This window comes from Bombina bombina, chromosome 4, assembly GCF_027579735.1.
Source record: "Bombina bombina isolate aBomBom1 chromosome 4, aBomBom1.pri, whole genome shotgun sequence".
Lineage (NCBI taxonomy): Eukaryota > Metazoa > Chordata > Amphibia > Anura > Bombinatoridae > Bombina > Bombina bombina.
Genome location: NC_069502.1, coordinates 75,110,135 through 75,133,214, shown reverse-complemented (window position 1 = coordinate 75,133,214; position 23,080 = coordinate 75,110,135). Strand labels below are relative to the sequence as shown.

General features: G+C 38.9%; 1 protein-coding gene across 2 annotated transcripts in view; it reads left to right on the top strand.

The window, feature by feature from the left end:
* EFR3B (EFR3 homolog B) overlaps positions 1-23,080 on the top strand; it is a 423,284-nt gene that overhangs the window by 180,750 nt on the left and 219,454 nt on the right. For both annotated transcript variants that reach the window (XM_053709515.1, XM_053709514.1), the window contains exon 2: positions 20,904-20,980. In XM_053709515.1, coding sequence (XP_053565490.1) covers positions 20,904-20,980 — 77 coding nt within the window. The remainder of the gene's footprint in view (positions 1-20,903; positions 20,981-23,080) is intronic.

Sequence of the window (23,080 nt, the reverse complement as noted above, 5' to 3'; positions counted from 1 at the left end):
CCACTATAAGGCAATGTCGGGTCGCGGCCCACCAGCAGGGCCATCGTGGCCCGGTAGTGGGCCGCGGCCCGGCTGTTGAGAAGCACTGATGTATAACATTACTATAAACATTGTTGCAAACAAAGCTACCATATGTACCACATGCACGCTCCTGGGATCACCTAGGGTTACTGTTTAACATAGGATACAAAGGTAAAATAAATTTGAGAAGTAAATTGGAAAGTTGTTTAAAATTGTATGCTCTATCCATTCAATTTTAGTTTAATTTTGACTTTACTGTCCCTGTAAAGAGAGTTGCATACACAGGAGATAAAGCAATACCATAACCCTGCTACTGTACTCAGCAATTTGATGTCACTTTAAAGAGAAACAAAAGATAACTTTTTTTTATTGAAAAATTATTTGTTCAAAATTTGTTTTCTTGTCCATGCACATGTTGAAAGGGACCTGAAATCCAAAAAAATTTGTCTGTGATTCAGACAGAGCATATCATTTTAAAAAGTTTCCAATTTATTTCTATTATTAAAACTGCTTTGTACTGCTGGTATTCTTTGTTGAAGAGATTCGTAGATTGGTGTCTGGAGAATTACATGGCAGGAAATAGTGCCGCAATCTATTGCCCTTTCGAGTGGATAACATTTTTGTAAAACTGCTGCAATATAATGCTCCAAACACATGCATGTTCCTGAGCTTATGTCCCTGCTTTTCAACAAAAGATACCAAGAGAAGGAAGAAAATGTAATAATAAAAGTAAAAATGAGAAAGTTGTTTAACCCCTTAGTGACCAGACCATTTTTCAATTTTCTTACCCTTAAGGACCAGGGTGTCAGGGTTTTTTCCCTGTTGTTTGCCATGTGCTGCTGGCAGCCATTTTACTCACCTCTCTTCCTGACTATGGTGCATTGTGGGGGATGCTGCTCATTTCCTACACTTCCTTTTATGGCCAGACTGGTGTGCATCATCTGTGTGAGACAGGATGCAGTCTCAGAATTGGGATGTCATCACTTATTATTTAAAAGGCCTCTGTTCGTATGCTTTGCCTTTGCGTTGTCTCAGACCTGTTTTTGAGAGTTCCTGTGTATTACCTGGCTGCCTGACGTCCTTCCTGATTCCTGATCCCTGGCTTGTTCCTGACTCTGCTGTTTTCCTTGTTCCTGATTCCGGCTCGTCTGACTATTCACTTTGGCTCCTGACTCGGCTCGTCTGACTACCAGCTCTGGTTTTGACTCCTGGCTTGTTATTTGACTTGTGGACTTTTTATTATTTCTCTTGTTAAGTGTATCCAGTCCACGGATCATCCATTACTTATGGGATATATTCTCCTTCCCAACAGGAAGCTGCAAGAGTCCACCCACAGCAAAGCTGCTATATAGCTCCTCCCCTAACTGCCATTACCAGTCATTCTCTTGCAAGTCTCAACATAGATAGGAGGTCGTGAGAGTCTGTGGTTTTTTATACTTAGTTTATTTCTTCAATCGAAAGTTTGTTATTTTTAAATGGCACCGGAGTGTGCTGTTTATCTCAGGCAGTATTTGGAAGAAGAATCTGCCTGCGTTTTTTCTATGATCTTAGCAGACGTAACTAAGATCCAGTTGCTGTTCTCACATATTCTGAGGAGTAAGGTACTTCAGAGGGGGAATGGCGTGCAGGTTTTCCTGCAAATAAGGTATGTGCAGTAAAATATTTTTCTAAGGAATGGAATTGACTAAGAAAATACTGCTGATACCGAAGTAATGTAAGTACAGCCTTTAAATGCAGTGAAAGCGACTGGTACCAGGCTGATTGATAGAGATATATGCTAAGGTATGTGCAGTAATATATTTTTCTAAGGAATGGAATTGACTAAGAAAATACTGCTGATACCGAAGTAATGTAAGTAAAGCCTTAAATGCAGTGATAGCGACTGGATCAGGCTTATTAATAGACATACATACTCTTATAAGAATGTGTTTTAAAACGTTTGCTGGCATGTTTAATCGTTTTTTAACATATGTTTGGTGATAAAACTTATTGGGGCCTAATTTTTCCACATGGCTGGCTTAAATTTTGCATAGAAACAGTTATAGGGAAGGTAATCCACAGCTCAGCTGTGGCAGTTTTGTTGTGTCTGTTTAAAAAAAAATGTCGTTTTTTTTTTTTTTTATCTGTTTTTTGCATTAAGGGGTTAATCATCCATTTGCAAGTGGGTGCAATGCTCTGTTAACTTATTACATGTACTGTAAAAATTTCGTTTGATTTACTGCCTTTTTTCACTGTTTTTCAAATTTTGACAAAATTTGTTTCTCTTAAAGGCACAGTAACATTTGTTATATTTGCTTGTTAACTTGATTTAAAGTGTTTTCCAAGCTTACTAGTCTCTTTATTAGTTCTAACATGTCTAACATAGAGGAGGCTCTGTGTTTATTATGTTTAAAGCCATGGTGGAACCCCATTTTAGAATGTGTACCAGATGTACTGATTTCATGTTAAACAATAAAGATCATTTTTTGTATTTAAAAACATTATCACCAGAGGATTCTGTCGAGGGGGAAGTTATGCCGACTAACTCTCCCCACGTGTCAGACCCTTTGACTCCCGCTTTAGGGACTCACGCTCAAATGGCGCCAAGTACATCAAGGGCACCCATAGGGTTTATTTTACCAGAGGATTCTGTCGAGGGCGAAGTTATGCCGACTAACTCTCCCCACGTGTCAGACCCTTTGACTCCCGCTCCAGGGACTCACGCTCAAATGGCGCCAAGTATATCAATGGCGCCCATAGCGTTTATTTTACAAGACATGGCAAAGGTTGTGTATAATACACTGGCAGCAGTATTAGTCAGACTACCTGAAATTAAAGGAAAGCAAAACAGCTCTGGGGGTAGATACAGAGCATACAGACGCTTTAAGAACCATGTCTGATACTACCTCACAATATGCTTAGTCTGTGGGTGATATTTGTGACTCAGGGAAGATGATTTAACCTGATTCTGATATTTCTACATTTAAAATTTATGCTTGAGAACCTCCACTTGTTGCTCAGGGAGGCTTTAGCTGCTCTGAATGAATGTGTACAATCGCAGTGCCAGAGAAATTGTGTAGACTGGATAAATAATATGCAGTGCCGGTGTGTACTGATGTTTTTCCAATACCTAAAGAGGTTTACTAAAATTTTTCATAAGGAATGGGATAGACCATGTGTGCCGTTCTCTTCCCCTCCTATTTTTTAGAAGAATGTTTTCTAATAGTTGCCACCACACGGGACTTATGGCAGACAGTTCCTAAGGTGGAGAGAAGAGTTTCTACTCTAGCTAAGCGTACCACTACATCTGGCGAGGACTGTTGTGCTTTTTTAGATCCAATGGATAAAAAATGTTTATTCAACAAGGTTTTATCCTGCAGCCCCTTGCACGCATTGCTCCTGTCACTGCTGCTGCGGCGTTCTGGTTTGAGTCTCTTGATGAGGCTTTACAGGCTCCATTGGATGAATATATTTGACAAGCTTAGAGCACTTAAGCTAGCCAATTCCTTTGTTTTCTGATGCCTTTGTTCCTTTGACTAGACTAACGGCTAAGAATTCTGTTTTTTACTATACTGGCGCGCAGAGCGCTATGGCTTATATCATGGTCAGCTGTCATGACTTTAATAAATAAGCTACTTAACTTCCCTTCAAGGGGCAGACCCTATTCAGGCCTAGTTTGAAGGAGATTATTACTTATATCACTGGAGGAAAAGATCATGCCCTTCCTCAGGACAGGTCCAAATCAAGGGACAAAAAAGGCCTAATTTTCGTGCCTTTCGAAAATTCAAGGCAGGTGTGGCATCAACTTCCTCTAAGGCAGACAACCGGACCTGGAACAAAGATAAGCAGGTCAAGGAGCCTGCTGCTGCCTCTAAAACAGCATGAGGAACGGACCCCTATCTGGTAACGGATCCTATAGGGGGCAGACTTCATTCTTCGCCCAGGCGTGGGCAAGAGATGCCCAGGATCCCTGGGCATTGGAAATTATACCCCAGAGATATCTTCTGGATTTCAAAGCTTTCCCCCCCAAAAAAGGGGAGTTTTTGCCTTTCACATTTATCTGCAAACCAGATAAAGAAAGAGACATTCTTGCATTGTGTACGTGACCCATTCAGTTCCAATAGAGGAACAGGGACACAGTTTTCCTCAAATCGGTTTGTGGTTCCCAAGGAAAGGAAACCTTCAGACCTATTTTGGATCTAAAAGATCTTAAACAAATTCTTTAGAATTCTATCATTTAAGATGGAAACTATTCGTACCATCTTAACTATGATCCAGGAGAGTCAATAGAGGACTACAATGGATTTGAAGGATGCTTATCCTCACATTACGATGCATAAAGATCACCATCGGTTTTTCAGGTTTGCCTTTCTAGACAGGCATTACCAGTTTGTAGCTCTTTCCTTTGGGTTAACTACAGCCCCTAGAATCTTTACGGAGGTTCTGGGGTCACTTTGGCGGTCCTTAGGCCGCGGGGCATAGAAGTGGCCCCTTATTTAGACGACATCCTGATACAGGCGTCAAACATCCAAGTTGCCAAGTCTCATACGGACGTAGTACTGGCATTTCTGAGATCGCATGGGTGGAAAGTGAACAAGGAAAGAGTTCTCTATCCCCAATATCAAGGGTTTCCCTCCTAGGGATTCTGATAGATTTTGTAGAAATTAAAATTTACCTGACGGAGTCCAGGTTGTCAAAGTTTCTAAATTTCTGCCGTGTTCTTCATTCCATCCGCGCCCTTTGGTGGCTCAGTACATGAATGTAATCGGCTTAATGGTAGCGGCAAGGGACATAGTACCGTTTGCACGCCTACATTTCAGACCACTGCAACTATGCATGCTCAGCCAGAGGAACGGGGATTACACAGATTTGTTCTCCTGTTAAATCCGGACCAAGAAACCAGAGATTCTCTTCTCTGGTGACTATGTCGGGTCCATCTGTCCAAGGGTATGACCTTCCGCAGGTCAGATGGGACAATTGTTACAACAGATGCCAGCCTTTTAGGTTGGGATACAGTCTGGAACTCCCTGAAGGCTCAGGGATAGTGGACTCAGGAGGAGACCCTCCTTCTAATGAATATTCTGGAACTGGGAGCGATATTCCATGCTTTTCAGACTTGGCCTCAGTTAGCAACTCTGAGGTACATCATATTTCAGTCGGACAATATCACGACTGTGGCTTACATCAACCATCAAGGGGGAACAGAAGTTCCCTAGCAATGTTAGAAGTCTTAAAATAATTCACTGGACAGAGACTCACTCTTGTCTAAAAGCTATCCCTATCCCAGGTGTTGAGAACTGGGAGGCAGATTTTCTAAGTCGTCAGACTTTTCATCCGGGGGAGTGGGAATTCCCTCCGGAGGGGTTTGCACAAGATCAAGCAGGAGAGTGCTTTGGTGCTTTTGACAGCGCCTGCGTGGCCACGCAGGACCTGGTATGCAGATCTGGTGGACATGTCATCCTTTCCACCACGGTCTCTGCTTCTGAGACAGGACCCTCTACCTCAGGGTCTTTTCAACCATCTAAATATAACTAATCTGAGATGGACTGCCTGGAGACAGAACGCTTGATGTTATCAAAGCATGGCTTCTCCGAGTCAGTAATTGATACCTTAATACAGACATAAAAGCCTGTCTCTAGGAAAATTTAACATAAGATATGGTGTAAATATCTTATTGTTATGAATCCAAGGGTTACTCATGGAGTAAAGTCTGGATTCCCAGGATATTATCTTTTCTCCAAGATGATTTTGAGAAAAGGGTTGTCAGCTAGTTCTTTAAAAGGACAGATTTCTACTCTGTCTATTCTTTTGCACAAGCGTCTGGCAGGTATTCTAGACGTTCAGGCATTTGGTCAGGCTTTGGTTAGAACCAAGCCTGTGGTTAAAAATGTTGCTCCGCCATGGAGCTTAAAGCTGGTTCTTAAGGTTCTTCAAGGAGTTCCATTTGAACCTTTTCATTCCATAGATATCAAACTTCTATCTTGGAAAGTTCCTTTTTGGTAGCTATTTCCTCGGCTCATAGAGTCTCCGAGTTATCTGCGTTGCAATGTGATTCTCCTTATCTGGTTCTCCGTACGGATAAGGTAGTCCTGTGTACCAACCTGGGTTTTTACCTAAGGTGGTATCTAACAAGAATATCACTCAAGAGATTGTTGTTCCATTCTTGTATCCTAATCCTTCTTCAAAGAAGGAACGTCTATTACACAATTTGGACTTGGTTCGTGTTTTAAAGTTTTACTTACAAGCTGCTACAGATTTTCATCAAACATTCACCTTGTTTGTTGTCTATTCTGGACAGAGGAGAGGTCAAAGGACTTCAGCAACCTCTCTGTCTTTTTGGTTAAAAAGCATAATTCATTTAGCTTATGAGACTGCTGGACAGCAGCCTCCTGAAGGGATTACAGCTCATTCTACTAGAGCTGTGGTTTTCACTTAGGCCTTTTTTAAATGTGGCTTCTGTTGAACAGATTACAAGACGGAGTCTTGGTCTGCGTTTCATACTTTTTCAAATTTAACAAATTTGATACCTTGCTTCTTCGGAGGCTATTTTTGGGAGAAAGGGTTTTTTACAGGCAGTGGTAACTTCCGTTTAAGTACCTGCCTTGTCCCTCCCATCATCCGTGTACTTTAGCTTTGGTATTGGTATCCCATAAGTAATGGATGATCCGTGGACTGGATACACTTAACAAGAGAAAACATAATTTATGCTTACCTGATAAATTTATTTCTCTTGTAGTGTATCCAGTCCACGGCCCGCCCTGTCACTTTAAGGCAGGTAATTTTTCCATTAAACTACAGTCACCACTGCACCCTATGGTTTTCCTTTCTCTGCATGTTTTCGGTCGAATGACTGGTAATGGCAGTTAGGGGAGGAGCTATATAGCAGCTTTGCTGTGGGTGGACTCTTGCAGCTTCCTGTTGGGAAGGAGAATATATCCCATAAGTAATAGATGATCCGTGGACTGGATACACTACAAGAGAAATAAATTTATCAGGTAAGCATAAATTATGTTTTTTTGCTATTAATAAAGGTGTAATTATTTTTGCACTTCTCGTCTCAGTCTGATTCCTGGCACCCTGACACAGGGCTACTTTTTAAATTTCTGCAGTGTTTGTGTTTAGCTGTAATTTTCCTCTTACTCATTTACTGTACTCACACATATTATATACAGTTTTTCTCGCCATTAAATGGACTTTTTAAAGATACCATTATTTTCATCATATCTTATAACTTACTATAAAAAATGAAAAAATTTGATTAAAAAATGAAAAAAACACACTTTTTCTAACTTTGACCCCCAAAACCTGTTACACATCTACAACCACCAAAAAACACCCATGCTAAATAGTTTCTAAATTTCGTCCTGAGTTTAGAAATACCCAATGTTTACATGTTCTTTGTTTTTTTTGCACGTTATATGGCAATAAGTACAAGTAGCACTTTGATATTTCCAAACCATTTTTTGTTCTAAAAATTAGCGATAGTTACATTGTAACACTGATATCAGGAATCCATGAATAACCCTTCACATGTGTATATTTTTTTTAGTAGACAACCCAAAGAATTGATCTAGGCCCATTTTGATATATTTCATGCCACCATTTCACCGCCAAATGCGATCAAATAAAAAAAATCATTAACTTTTTCACAAACATTAGGTTCTCACTGAAATTATTTACAAACAGCTTGTGCAATTATGGCACAAATGTTTGTAAATGCTTCTCTAGGATCTCCTTTGTTCATAAATAGCAGACATTTATGGCTTTTGGCATTGCTTTTTCATAATTAGAAGGCCGCTAAATGCTGCTGCGCACCACACATGTATTATGCCCAGCAGTAAAGGGGTTAATTAGGTAGCTTGTAGAATAAAGTTTAGCTTTAGTGTAGAGATCAGCCTCCCACCCAGAGATAGGCAAGGTGTCCATACACGGACACTGGTGTCCGTGACTAACCCTTGTAGTGTCCGCCACAACCTTAGTACAGGTGGCCCTCATTTTACAACGGTTCAATTTACACCGTTTCAGAATAACAACCTTTTTTTCCAGTCATGTGACTGCTATTGAAAAGCATTGAGAAGCAGTGCATTTATTAAAATAGCCAGTAATGGGAGCTGTCTGCTTGTGTTGCAGCAAAGCCAAGCAAGCTGAAATTAATCAGTTTAACCAGACCTGAGCTATCGAGCAGATTTCAAAGGAACAAGATCTTCCAGTCTATAACTCAGTCCAGATTGGAATGCATAGAAAGAACTGTTTGCAGAAAAATGCAAGTGAAGTCTGTGTTGTGTGATTATTTTATTAGGTTTATAATGCTGTTTAGCAAATGTTTTTGTTCATTTAACTTAGTTTAATTATATATTTTGTGTTGTGTGATTATTTTATTAGGTTTATAATGCTGTCTAGCATTTAAAGTCTTCATTTCAAAGCTTTAAAAATAATGTATTAAGTGTTACTTATGACAATTTTGAGAGGGGCCTGGAACCTATCTCCCTCACTTCCCATTGACTTACATTATAAACTTGGTTTCAATTTACAACGGTTTCGATTTACAACCATTCCTTCTGGAACCTAACCCCGACGTAAACTGAGGGCTACCTGTATATCTTTTCTTTCTTATAAAATAATAGGAATGAAAAAAAAATATGTAGTGTGAATAAAGTTAGTGGCTTGTCAAGAGACTGCTAGCGATATTGGGTGATAAGTTACGGAAAAAAATAAAGCCTGAGTGAAATATTGGATGTGTATCTGCATCTGTATAATAACACGCAGCATTATATAATGACACAGTAGTGACACAGACACATGGGTATAACCAGAGGAGGGCTAGTTATACAATCAGTGGCATCTGCATCAGTATAATTACACCCAGCACTAAATAATGACACAGTAGTGACACTGGCTCATGGGTATAGCCAGAGGAGGGCTGGTTATAGGATCAGTGGTATCTTCATAAGTATAATAACACCCAGCACTATATAATGACACCATAGTGACACTGGCTCATGGGTATAGCCAGAGGAGGGCTGGTTATAAGATCAGCAGTATCTGCATCAGCATAATAACACCCAGCACTATATAATGACACAGTAGTGACACTGGCACATGGGTATAGCCAGAGGATGGCTGGTTATAGGATCAGTGGTATCTGCATCAGTATAATAACACCCAGCACTATAAAATAATCTTTTTATTTCAAATGTACCTTGGTGTCCTTCACTAAGGTCTGTACTTTGGAAAAGGTCCGCCACAGCCTTTGTCTGTGCCTATCCCTGCTCAAACCTGACACATCCCACCCCTTGATCCCTCCTTGACCCCCCTCAAACAGCTCTCTTCTTAGGCCAAGGCTTTTTTAAAATAATTTTTATATATATATAGTTTCTGCGGTGTAGGTTTCCCCCTAACCCGCCAACCTCCACAATCCCCCCCAAACAACTCTCTTAACTTCCCCCCTCTTCCTATTTGCGGCCATCTTAGATACTGGCAACTGTCTGCCAGTACCCAGTATGTAATAAAATTAGGCTCAATTTTTTTTTTTTGTAAACCCATTTTTTTCCGTAGTGTAGCTGCCCCCCTCAATATCCTTCCCCCTCCCATATCCGTTTCCCAACACTTATCCCCCTCTCCCTCTTTCCCTTTCACTACAAATTTTCCATAGTGTAGCGGTCCCATCCGTTCCCGCCCCTCATGTGCGCTCCTGCCCCTAATGCGCACGCTCCCGGACCTCTCTATAATGGAAACGGAACTCCCTCCAGTGATGAGCCGTGCTATCCCTCCCAAGCAACGATCGGCACCATCACTGACCGATGCAGAGAGGGCCACAGAGTGTCTCTGTATCGGTTACTTAAAAAGGGTATTGCACGATGCTTCAAAATCGAGGAATCGCTGCAATACCCTGAAAGCGGCTGGAAGCGATTACTTCCAGAGTTTTAAACCCCAGAGGTTGTGCCAGGGTTATCCTTGGTCATTAAGGGGTTAAATTTGCATCTTCTATCTCAGTGCTTGACGAATATGTTCAAAAATTAGGAGCCAATAAGAATATTTAGGAGCCAGGCATATTTTTTAGGAGCCAGACAGTTGGATTTGTATATAGATATATGGAGAATAACCCAAAAAGTTAGGAGCCAGGGGTAAAATTCTAGTAGCCAGTGGCTCCCAGGCTCCTGGGTTTGTCGAGCCCTGTTCTATCTGAATCATGAAAGAAAACATTTAAGGATTCATGTCCTTTTAATGTGAAGCTTTTATATTCAGGCTAATTCTCTTGTTTCTGGAGGACTTTGTCTGGCATTGATGAACGGTAACTTTAGGGATGGAAAATATATTTGAAATAAAAAGTTGTTTTTTTAACTTCATATAGTAGACAGTAACATCAAATAAATAAATAACTCCATTTCTGCAAACATGTCTCTTGTGGAAATCAGAAAATAACACTGGCAATAACCATATTTTTCCTTGTCAATTTACTAAGGCAGTGGAAAGCACTATGAGTTGTTTGCCCTTTCTGAGACATGAAAATGTCACAAGCAAAATGCAGAAACATTCTTTTGCCTTTCCTGTTAATATTTTAGGCTCTGATTTGGAAAAAGATGTTTTCTTGGCTGTATTCTTAAAAGACTTCCTGTATTTTGTTTCTCATTTGGGGATTATACTATTTTATTTTAGGGTGTTAAAAACATTGTGCCATATTGGTATATATTGTGTTTCACAGGTGTTAGCACAGCATGCGCTATCAATATCTAAAATTAGCTCACAATCTGGTATTTCAAGTCCATGGTAAAACAGAATTACCAGGGAATTTTTAGTGCAGCCGACATGCCTTTAGCGCGCCGTAAACATTGCTCATATTACAAGTTAAAAGTTTTGTGTTGTACACAAATCCAACATATAACAGCACTAAAAAAAGTTAGTGCGAATTAAGAATCTTAGTCAAACACATAAAAATTGTAAAAAAACACATTAAAATATAGTATTACACTAATATATTCATAATATATAAATTTAATATTGAAATAAATATATAAAAAGGATATGGAATTTGTCCAGGTGTTTGACTGGGAAGGGCTCAAAGTTGTATATATACTTGTATATGTGAATATATGTGTACATACAGGGGTGCAGAATTATTAGGCAAATGAGTATTTTGACCACATCATCCTCTTTATGCATGTTGTCTTACTCCAAGCTGTATAGGCTCGAAAGCCTACTACCAATTAAGCATATTAAGTGATGTGCATCTCTGTAATGAGAAGGGGTGTGGTCTAATGACATCAACACCCTATATCAGGTGTGCATAATTATTAGGCAACTTCCTTTCCTTTGGCAAAATGGGTCAAAAGAAGGACTTGACAGGCTCAGAAAAGTCAAAAATAGTGAGATATCTTGCAGAGGGATGCAGCACTCTTAAAAATGCAAAGCTTCTGAAGCGTGATCATCGAACAATCAAGTGTTTCATTCAAAATAGTCAACAGGGTCGCAAGAAGCGTGTGGAAAAACCAAGGCGCAAAATAACTGCCCATGAACTGAGAAAAGTCAAGTGTGCAGCTGCCAAGATGCCACTTGCCACCAGTTTGGCCATATTTCAGAGCTGCAACATCACTGGAGTGCCCAAAAGCACAAGGTGTGCAATACTCAGAGACATGGCCAAGGTAAGAAAGGCTGAAAGACGACCACCACTGAACAAGACACACAAGCTGAAATGTCAAGACTGGGCCAAGAAATATCTCAAGACTGATTTTTCTAAGGTTTTATGGACTGATGAAATGAGAGTGAGTCTTGATGGGCCAGATGGATGGGCCGTGGCTGGATTGGTAAAGGGCAGAGAGCTCCAGTCCGACTCAGACGCCAGCAAGGTGGAGGTGGAGTACTGGTTTGGGCTGGTATCATCAAAGATGAGCTTGTGGGGCCTTTTCGGGTTGAGGATGGAGTCAAGCTCAACTCCCAGTCCTACTGCCAGTTTCTGGAAGACACCTTCTTCAAGCAGTGGTACAGGAAGAAGTCTGCATCCTTCAAGAAAAACATGATTTTCATGCAGGACAATGCTCCATCACACGCGTCCAAGTACTCCACAGCGTGGCTGGCAAGAAAGGGTATAAAAGAAGAAAATCTAATGACATGGCCTCCTTGTTCACCTGATCTGAACCCCATTGAGAACCTGTGGTCCATCATCAAATGTGAGATTTACAAGGAGGGAAAACAGTACATCTCTCTGAACAGTGTCTGGGAGGCTGTGGTTGCTGCTGCACGCAATGTTGATGGTGAACAGATCAAAACACTGACAGAATCCATGGATGGCAGGCTTTTGAGTGTCCTTGCAAAGAAAGGTGGCTATATTGGTCACTGATTTGTTTTTGTTTTGTTTTTGAATGCCAGAAATGTATATTTGTGAATGTTGAGATGTTATATTGGTTTCACTGGTAAAAATAAATAATTGAAATGGGTATATATTTGTTTTTTGTTAAGTTGCCTAATAATTATGCACAGTAATAGTCACCTGCACACACAAATATCCCCCTAAAATAGCTATAACTAAAAACAAACTAAAAACTACTTCCAAAACTATTCAGCTTTGATATTAATGAGTTTTTTGGGTTCATTGAGAACATGGTTGTTGTTCAATAATAAAATTAATCCTCAAAAATACAACTTGCCTAATAATTCTGCACTCCCTGTATGTATGTACACACACACACACACACACACACATATATATATATATATATATATATATATATATATATATATATATATATATATATATATCTTGATATTTAGCATATACCTTTTAAACAAAGTGAATATTTAAAAAAATAAATAAATAAATACCTTTTTTCTTCACTTAGAACAAAACTTTATTTTTATTTTTAAATCTAATCTATCTATCTATCTATCTATCTCAGGGGTAGACAAATTAAGAATATTTAGGAGGAAGACAGTGGTATTTGTATATAGATACATGGAGAATAACCCCAAAAGTTAGGGGCCATGGGTAAAATTGTAGGAGCCATTGTCGAGCCCTGATCTATCTATCTATCTATCTATCTATCTATCTAAATAAACATAACATTATCTTCTAAGCGAGGAACAAAGTTATTTAAAGTTTTTCTTGACGCACCTTCGTCTTTCATGCAGTTGGGCTAGCACACTTTCAGGTTAGCGTGCAAGCTAAAGCCAGAAGAGGCTTTTGTAGAGCGCCCCATAGAAGTCTGCGGGTAAAGGAAGTAAGAGCGGTTGTGCTCTCCGACGGCCAGATGTTATAGCACAAACTGTTGCTTTCAGCATGTAGTATGAGCGCAAGAATAGAACAACTATTGGTTGTGCTCCACTTGTAATCTAGGCCTAAGTGTGCCACATCCAAATTTGTCAGGTATGCAGAATTTAAAAGGGTAGTCAGGCATTTGTCTGTTTATGGGAATGTATGAACAAAAAAGATACTTATCTAACAGGGTCTGAGCTGTACTCTTTTGAAGTTATACATGTTATTGGAGCTTAAATGCCATGGGTCAAATCTGAGGTTCAGCTTGGGCATATAAGGGAAGAAGCTGCATGATCTGGGGTCTGATGTGGGCATATGTCTGAGTAGCTTTAGGGCCAGGAGTCAGATCTAGGATTTGATATGAGTATATAGCCAACAAGGGTTATATACTCATATCAAGGTCTGATCTGAGGACCTATGTGTGTATATAACTGGCTGAAGCTTCAGGCAATGAGGTCTGATCTGAGAACTTATGTGTGTATATAACTGGCAGAAGCTTCAGGCAATGAGGTCTGATCTGAGGACTTATGTGTGTATATAACTGGCAGAAGCTTCAGGCAATGAGGTCTGATCTGAGGACTTATGTGTGTATATAACTGGCAGAAGCTACAGGGAATGAGGTCTGATCTGAGGACTTATGTGTGTATATAACTGACAGAAGCTACAGGCAATGAGGTCTGATCTGAGGACTTATGTGTGTTTATAACTGGCAGAAGCTTCAGGCAATGAGGTCTGATCTGAGGACTTATGTGTGTTTATAACTGGCAGACGCTACAGGCAATGAGGTCTAATCTGAGGACCTATGTGTGTATATAACTGACAGAAGCTTCAGGCATTGAGGTCTGATCTGAGGACTTATGTGTGTTTATAACTGGCAGAAGCTACAGGGAATGAGGTCTGATCTGAGGACTTATGTGTGTATATAACTGACAGAAGCTTCAGGCATTGAGGTCTGATCTGAGGACTTATGTGTGTTTATAACTGGCAGAAGCTACAGGGAATGAGGTCTGATCTGAGGACTTATGTGTGTTTATAACTGGCAGAAGCTTCAGGCAATGAGGTCTGATCTGAGGACTTATGTGTGTATATAACTGACAGAAGCTACAGGCAATGAGGTCTGATCTGAGGACTTATGTGTGTATATAACTGGCAGAAGCTTCAGGCAATGAGGTCTGATCTGAGGACTTATGTGTTTTTATAACTGGCAGAAGCTTCAGGCAATGAGGTCTGATCTGAGGACTTATGTGTACATATAACTGACAGAAGCTACAGGCAATGAGGTCTGATCTGAGGACTTATGTGTGTATATAACTGACAGAAGCTACAGGCAATGAGGTCTGATCTGAGGACTTATATGTGTATATAACTGGCAGAAGCTACAGGCAATGAGGTCTGATCTGAGGACTTATGTGTGTATATAACTGGCAGAAGCTACAGACAATGAGGTCTGATTTGAGGACTTACAGTATATGTGTATATAACTGGCAGAAGCTTCAGGCAATGAGGTCTGATCTGAGGACTTATGTGTGTATATAACTAACAGAAGCTACAGGCAATGAGGTCTGATCTGAGGACTTATGTGTGTATATAACTGGCAGAAGCTACAGACAATGAGGTCTGATTTGAGGACTTATGTGTGTATATAACTGGCAGAAGCTACAGGCAATGAGGTCTGATCTGAGGACTTATGTGTGTATATAACTGACAGAAGCTACAGGCAATGAGGTCTGATTTGAGGATTTATGTGTGTATATAACTGGCAGAAACTACAGGCAATGAGGTCTGATTTGAGGACTTATATGTGTATATAACTGGCAGAAGCTACAGGCAATGAGGTCTGATTTGAGGACTTATATGTGTATATAACTGGCAGAAGCTACAGGCAATGAATGAGGTCTGATTTGAGGACTTATATGTGTATATAACTGGCAGAAGCTACAGGCAATGAGGTCTGATTTGAACTGGCAGAAGCTACAGGCAATGAGGTCTGATTTGAGGACTTATATGTGTATATAACTGGCAGAAGCTACAGGCAATGAGGTCTGATTTGAGGACGTATGTGTGTATATAACTGTCAGAAGCTACAGGCAACGAGGTCTGATCTGAGGACTTATGTGTACATATAACTGACAGGAGCTTCAGCCAATGAGGTTTGATTTGAGGACTTATATGTGTATATAACTGGCAGAAGCTACAGGCAATGAGGTCTGATTTGAGGACTTATGTGTGTATATAACTGGCAGAAGCTACAGGCAACGAGGTCTGATCTGAGGACTTATGTGTGTATATAACTGACAGAAGCTACAGGCAACGAGGTCTGATCTGAGGACTTATATGTGCATATAACTGACAGAAGCTACAGGCAATGAGGTCTGATTTTAGGACTTATGTGTGCATATAACTGACAGGAGCTTCAGCCAATGAGATCTGATTTGAGGACTTATGTGTACATATAACTGACAGGAGCTTCAGCCAATGAGGTCTGATTTGAGGACTTATTTGTACATATAACTAACAGGAGCTTCAGCCAATGAGGTCTGATTTGAGGACTTATGTGTACATATAACTGACAGGAGCTTCAGCCAATGAGGTCTGATTTGAGGACTTATGTGTACATATAACTGACAGGAGCTTCAGCCAATGAGGTCTGATTTGAGGACATACGTTGAGCATATTCTTCCTTCTAGCTCATGTTTTCTAAACTGAATTATTAGGCTTGCGTTCAAACAATTAGAGTCAACTGTATGGCAGAAATAAATATTTATAATGATGTTTATGAACATAGTATCTGTGATTGCTTTACTGTCATTTACTGACAGCTTTCACTTATGTGTTGTGGTTTCTGTGGGGTGTTTGAACTTGTCCATCTTTATCTGCAATCTTAATGTTCTATTGTGGTTTAACACTTGTAGACCGAGTAGATGTTATGGATTTCCATTAGTAAGAGGTCTTTTTGCTTGTGTGTATTTTTTTTTTTTTAGTTGTGGTTTGTGTAATTGTGTTGTTTTAATGATATATCAATGCTTGGTTGTGCTTGTGGGTTCTGTGTTTTATACATGTTTGTATGGTGTGTTTGTGGTCTTTTATTTCTAACTACAGTCGTGGCCTGTCTGTGGTAGATGCAGTGTTTTGTGTGATGTAGTATGTGCTTTTCTAATATTGTTTTAGTCTTTTCTCTTTGTTTTTAGTTGTGTGCGGTCTGTGTTTGCGATTGTTGTGGTCTGTTGTAGTATATATTTCTGTTTGACTGGCTTTGCAGTATTGTGGTCTGCATTTTTTACAGCCATGTGTGGTCTGATTGTAACTGCTGTTTTCTGTGTTTACATTTACTGGGATCTTTATAGATATTCTAGTGTTTTTCTAGAGCTGTCAGTGATCTGTTGTCGATTGTGGATGCTGTTATTGGGCTCAGTTTTGTATCTGTTGTTTTTTTAATGTTTGTAGTGGTTGGGTGTATTTTTATTTGTCTTGTTTTACTGATATTTGGTTGTAGTTGCTTTGATTGTTTTGTATTTGTGCACTTTTTGCTTAATTGCCAAACATCTGGAAAACAAAATTCTAGGACACTTTTCAGCAAAGCAATTGTGAGTACAGCAGTATTGTCACCATGGTTACAGTAGCTTCAGCTTTCCCCCCTCGAAAATCAATGTAAAGCAAACACACTAGGCACAAAATGTTACATATTATATTATTATGTTCTAGTGTAAAGTATATTATACTCAGATAACACAATATCCAAACACATGTATTCATAAGACCAACGAAGACCCCACATCTGATTCTCACATCTGTGTGTGACAGATGGATAAAAATGAGCACAGATGGCAGTTATACTTTTTGTGGTGGGTTTGTAATCTGTCCGTCTGTGGGGTTTATAGTTATAGTTGTCATGTTGGTCTGTTTTTCTTGGTATATGTTTAATGTGGATTATGTGTTTTCTGTGGTTTGTTTGTGGTTGATCAATTATACTTTGTTGCTTGGGGGAGGGACATATTTTGTATATGAAAGAAATTAAGCTTTATTTTATAAATTCAACACATTGAAGTAATTGTTTCTGTACTGCATCTAAAAAAGTCATTTTTTAAATGTACCTTTTTGGTTGTTTGTTTGTTGGACATTGTTCACCAATTTGTCAGCCAGTGTATGTCCCTTTAAACATTTGTACACAAACATGCACTTCCTCTTTAACCAAAGAGCTTTAGTGTAACCTTGTTCATGCACAAAAATAGTTTTTGCATGTTTAAAGGGACATTCCGTTTAAAACTGAAATGCACATAGATGAATTACATCTTTGGATAGAAACATATTTGCAATATACAGGTATTGACAAAATCGCTTCTAGTAAAAGTTATCACTGTTTTATTGTTAACATTTTTCTCTGGACGTGCATGTGAAGCATAACTAGGTATTCTCAGTGCATCAGCATTTTAAATATTGCAGCTGCTCAGAGAGCCAGTAGGGCTTGTGTCATGTTAGCAATTAACAAATTGAGTCATTACCAGATGATACAAGCACCTTTGGTTCTCTGAACAAGTGCTATGTTTAAAATGCTGGTGCACGGTGCATACTTAAATACACATTTGAAACAGCTATAGCTTTAATTAGAAGCATTTTTGCTAATACATGTATATTACATAAAATGCTTCTAATCAAAACTGAAATGCATCCACGCTCATTCCAATTTAGGCTGGAATGTCCCTTTAACCCCTTGAGTGCAAACGACAGCTCAGAGCCTGCGCTAGCACTCTCCGACCTTCAGGGAGATCTGGGGGCTCCCACCCACTCCTACCCGGTGACGTTTTGCATGATGACGTCACTGTGCAACTTTATTTAAAAAGAGACAATGACAAGTATAGGGAAAGGGGGCATGCTGCTTAGAAGCCTGTATCTCAGGCATATAAGCAGCTACAGACCCCCAAGACCAACCATTGGAAAAGTAGCCGCCTAACCTTTCCAACAATATAAGTCTTGGGGATCTGAAAAAAAAGTTAAAAAAAATATTTACATTTTTTTTAAAAACCCTCAAATCAGCTTAGCACCCAGGTGGGAAAGTGCTTAGCACTCAAAGGGTTAAGTAGCACATGATAGAAATATTTGGAGTACAATGTCTCTCTAACTTATTAGCTTTCCCTTAATTATATAACAGCTTTCTGTCAGCTTGCATAAATATTTCTGTGCTTTAAAGAGACCCGGGGGTTAGAGATTAACATTTTTGTAAATGTCATGACAAAAAAATAAAATGAGCTCGCAAAAAGCAGTCTTGTCAGGTTGATATAGCCTTTAATTTATGTACAATGAAGTAGTGACAGGGCTTTAAACATAACTCTGGCTCTGCATTGATGAACAGTTTGTTCTCTTCCTGACATATTGATAAAGGACTATCAGTAGAATCAAAGTGCTGTTGATAGGAGAATGTAATATGTATCACTTTACTGAAATGTCAGATCACAGGGGTGGTGTGTGGGAACTAAAGATTCTTAAAATTGTTACTCTTTAAAATATATACAAATAATAAATTATTACATGACTGATACATTTTTATATTACAATGATGCATATTAATAAAGTTGTAACTTTGTTTTAATTTAATTAATTTGAGCTTCCAAATCTCAGGTAGCTTAAAGGGACACTGAACCCAAATTTTTTCTTTCGTGATTCAGATAGAGCATGCAATTTTAAGCAACTTTCTAATTTACACCTATTATAATTTTTTCTTCGTTTATTTGAAAAAGAAGGCATCTAAGCTATTTTTTTGGTTCAGAACCATGGAAAGCCCTTGTTTATTGGTGGGTGAATTTATCCACCAATCAGCAAGAACAACCCAGTTTGTTCACCAAAAATGAGCCGGCATCTAAACTTTCATTCTTGCATTTCAAATAAAGATACCAAGAGAATGAAAACAATTTGATAATAGGAGTCAATTAGAAAGTTGCTTAAAATTGCATGCTCTATCTGAATCACAAAAGAAAATTTTTGGGATTAGTGTCCCTTTAATGTAATTTCATTTGGAATGAGAAACACTACTCGTGGCTTCAGTTTTTCATCTGTATATGTGCATAACATAACTTTGTTTTGAGTATCTGATTAACATGATACTTCTGCTATTCGATAGAACTGGGACAGTGAAAATGTTGCATGATACGAGACCTTAGGTTTCTCACATTTACTTTATTGTTGTTTCAGCATGATGGGGGGGGGGTACATTATACAACCCTCCTGTCATGAAATTCTAGTTCCTGTCTTAAAGGGACATGCCAGCCACTCAAAATTAAACTTTCATAATTAAGATAGTGTACAATTTACCATTTATTTATTTTATTAATTATTTTTTGTATAATTAATTGGTACATATATATATATAGTGAGTAAGTGATTGTAAAGTTTCCAATTTGTATAATCAGATCCAGAATAAAAACGATATTTTAGATGGACTTTTATTGATCCATTCTAATGAAGATACACTATAATTTTCTTTTTAAAGGGACACTGAACCCAATTTTTTTCCTTCGTGATTCAGATAGAGCATGCAATTTTAAGCAACTTTCTAATTTACTCCTATTATCAAATTTTCTTCATTCTCTTGGTATCTTTATTTGAAATGCAAGAATGTAAGTTTAGATGCCGGCCCATTTTTGGTGAATAACCTGGGTTATTCTTGCTGATTTGTGGTACATTCATCCACCAATAAAAAAAAGTGCTGTCCAAAGTGCTGAACCATAAAAGAAGCTTAGATGCCTTCTTTTTCAAATAAAGATAGCAAGTGAACGAAGAAAAATTGATAATAGGATTAAATTAGAAAGTTGCTTAAAATTGCATGCTCTATCTGAATCACGAAAGAAAAAATTTGGGTTCAGTGTCCCTTTAATATAGCAATGAAATTAGAATACATTGTGCTCTGGCTAGCCACTTTTTGAGCTAACGGTTTGCTCTGTTTTCCAATTGTTGCTCTAGCTACAAACATTTTTTTTTGATTATATGAATTGGAAACTTTAGCATCACTTTAACACATATATAGGGGCATATTTATCACGCTCCGTATGGAGCTTGATGCCCCGTGTTTTCTGGTGAGCCTTCTAAAGACCGCTGCTCCATAACCTGTCCGCCTGTTCTGAGGCGGCAGACAGAAATCGACAGAAATCAACCCGATACGAATACGATCAGGTTTATTGACACCCCCTGCTAGCAGACGATTGGCCGCGAATCTGCAGAGGGCGGTATTGCACCAGCAGTTCACCAGAACTGCTGGTGCAATGATAAACGCCGAGAGCTTATGCTGTCGGCAGTTATCGATGTGCAGCAGACATGATCCGCAATATCGGATCATGTCCACTCGCAAAATGATAATTCGGCCCCATAGTAGCCTCTTCATGATTACATCATTTTAGTTGGGGGTTCATTGGCATTTATTGATACTAATATGGTGATTTAATATAAATAACAGCTCTGCATAATCCGTATTTTTACCTTTTGTTGCTAATTTATAACCATGGCAAATGCTGTGTCAAATTCTAAAAAGTAACATGTGTACAAGTCAATATCACCAGAAACTGAAGCAGTCTAGTGGCACCAAAGCAACTATATTTAAATTGTATTTAAAACAGATATAATAAACTCAGTGTATTTCTCATTAACACAGCACTTTTTCTTGTTTTTAAAGGTGTGTGTGGTTGCTGCGGAGCTTTGCGTCCTCGTTATAAGAGACTCGTTGATAACATTTTCCCAGAAGACCATGAGGTAAGTTTTATCTCATATTGACTAGCATTAATATTTTAATTAAGATAATATATTTCCTTGGTCACATTTTAAACCAAGTTTTGCATTTCCTGTTGTGTAAGTAAAAAAATATAAGGCTTTGGCTTTTTAGCCAGTTTAAGAAACGGTTATGGATATAGCACCTTGGTCTTGATCATAAGCAGGAACAAAAGCATTGCCAGTCAACTGATCCAAAGAATACTACTTTGTATTATTGAAAGCAAGTGCAACTCCAGCATTATTCACATATGACCACTTTCTTGGCTTTAGAAAGTTTTTTCTTGGTAAAAACATCATTGAGTGTGTGAAGCACTTGTCTGATGTATACAGCCCTAATACACAGCATTAAGCCTGACTAGTAGCTGGATCATTATTTACCTAATATAAGTATTTTCTTCTACAATATATGACGAGTCCACGGATTTCATCCTTACTTGTGGGATTTATCCTCCTGCTAACAGGAAGTGGCAAAGAGCACCACAGCAGAGCTGTATATATAGCTCCTCCCTTCCCTCCACCTCCAGTCATTCTCTTTGCCAGTGTTAGTAATAAGAAGAGGTAAAGTGAGGTGTTAGTTTAGATTCTTCAATCAAGAAGTTTTTTTTATTTTAAAATAGTGCCAGAGAGTGCTATTTTTCTCAGGGGGAAATCATCAGTCTCTTGCTTCCCAAGAGGAGTGGAGACATATTATTTTCTGCCCTGATGTTGATGATCTTAAACATTATCTAAACATTATCTAAGACCCTTATGGTTCCCACAGCGCAGCTGAAGGTAGTGTAAGAAAATCTTCAGTTTGGAGAACGGTGTCTTGCTACAAGCAGCATTGAGGTATGTTCAGTCTTTTGTTTTTTGGGGAGACTTGATATATCAGAACAGGCTGACATTGTCCCCTATATGGGGAAGGGTAAGCAGTATGCACTAAGAAAAATGGATGTGGTGTACCTGAAATCCCTTTATTAATTTATTTACTTATTTTATGGCCAGAAGTAATAAAGACCTTGGTGGCTTATTTTTGGGCTGGACGCTGGGAGACTTAGAGCGGTTAATGGTATGGCTGGATGCAGGACTCAGTGTTAACGTTTAGCCTGCATTAGGACACTTGGCACATATTTTTATTTCTCTTGTTAAGTGTATCCAGTCCACGGATCATCCATTACTTATGGGATATTAACTCCTCCCCAACAGGAAGTGCAAGAGGATTCACCCAGCAGAGCTGCTATATAGCTCCTCCCCTAACTGCCATTACCAGTCATTCTCTTGCACCCAACAAATAGATAGGATGTGTGAGAGGACTGTGGTGATTATACTTAGTTTCATACCTTCAATCAAAAGTTTGTTATTTTATAATAGCACCGGAGTGTGTTATTCCTTCTCTGGTAGAATTTGAAGAAGAATCTACCTGAGTTTTTCTATGATTTTAGCCGGAGTAGTTAAGATCATATTGCTGTTTCTCGGCCATCTGAGGAGAGGTAAACTTCAGATCAGGGGACAGCGGGCAGATTAATCTGCAAAGAGGTATGTAGCAGCTTATTATTTTCTGACAATGGAATTGATGAGAAAATTCTGCCATACCGATATAATGTAAACTCAGCCTTAAATGCAGTAGCAGCAACTGGTATCAGGCTGTCATGTATGTATATTTTACACTTCAGTATTCTGGGGAATGGCACTTCACTGGAATTATACTGTATGCATAAAACTTTAGCCTAATTTGCAGGGACTAGCAACAGGCTTTTTAATAACACTCAATTTATTAATGTTAAACGTTTTTTGCTGGCATGTAAAATCGTTTAATTTTCTGAGGTACCGGGTGAAAAAATGTTTTGGGCACTATTTTTTTCCACTTGGCAGTCGTTTTATTTAATTTATGACAGTTTACTGATCTCTCTCACTGTTATGTGTGAGGGGGAGGGGCCTTTTTTGGTGCTTTTGCTACGCATCAAAAAATTCAGTCAGAAGTTTATTGTCTTCCCTGCATGATCCGGTTCATCTCTACAGAACTCAGGGGTCTTCAAAACTTGTTTTGAGGGAGGTAATCACTCACAGCAGAGCTGTGAGATTGTAGTTGACTGTGATAAATAA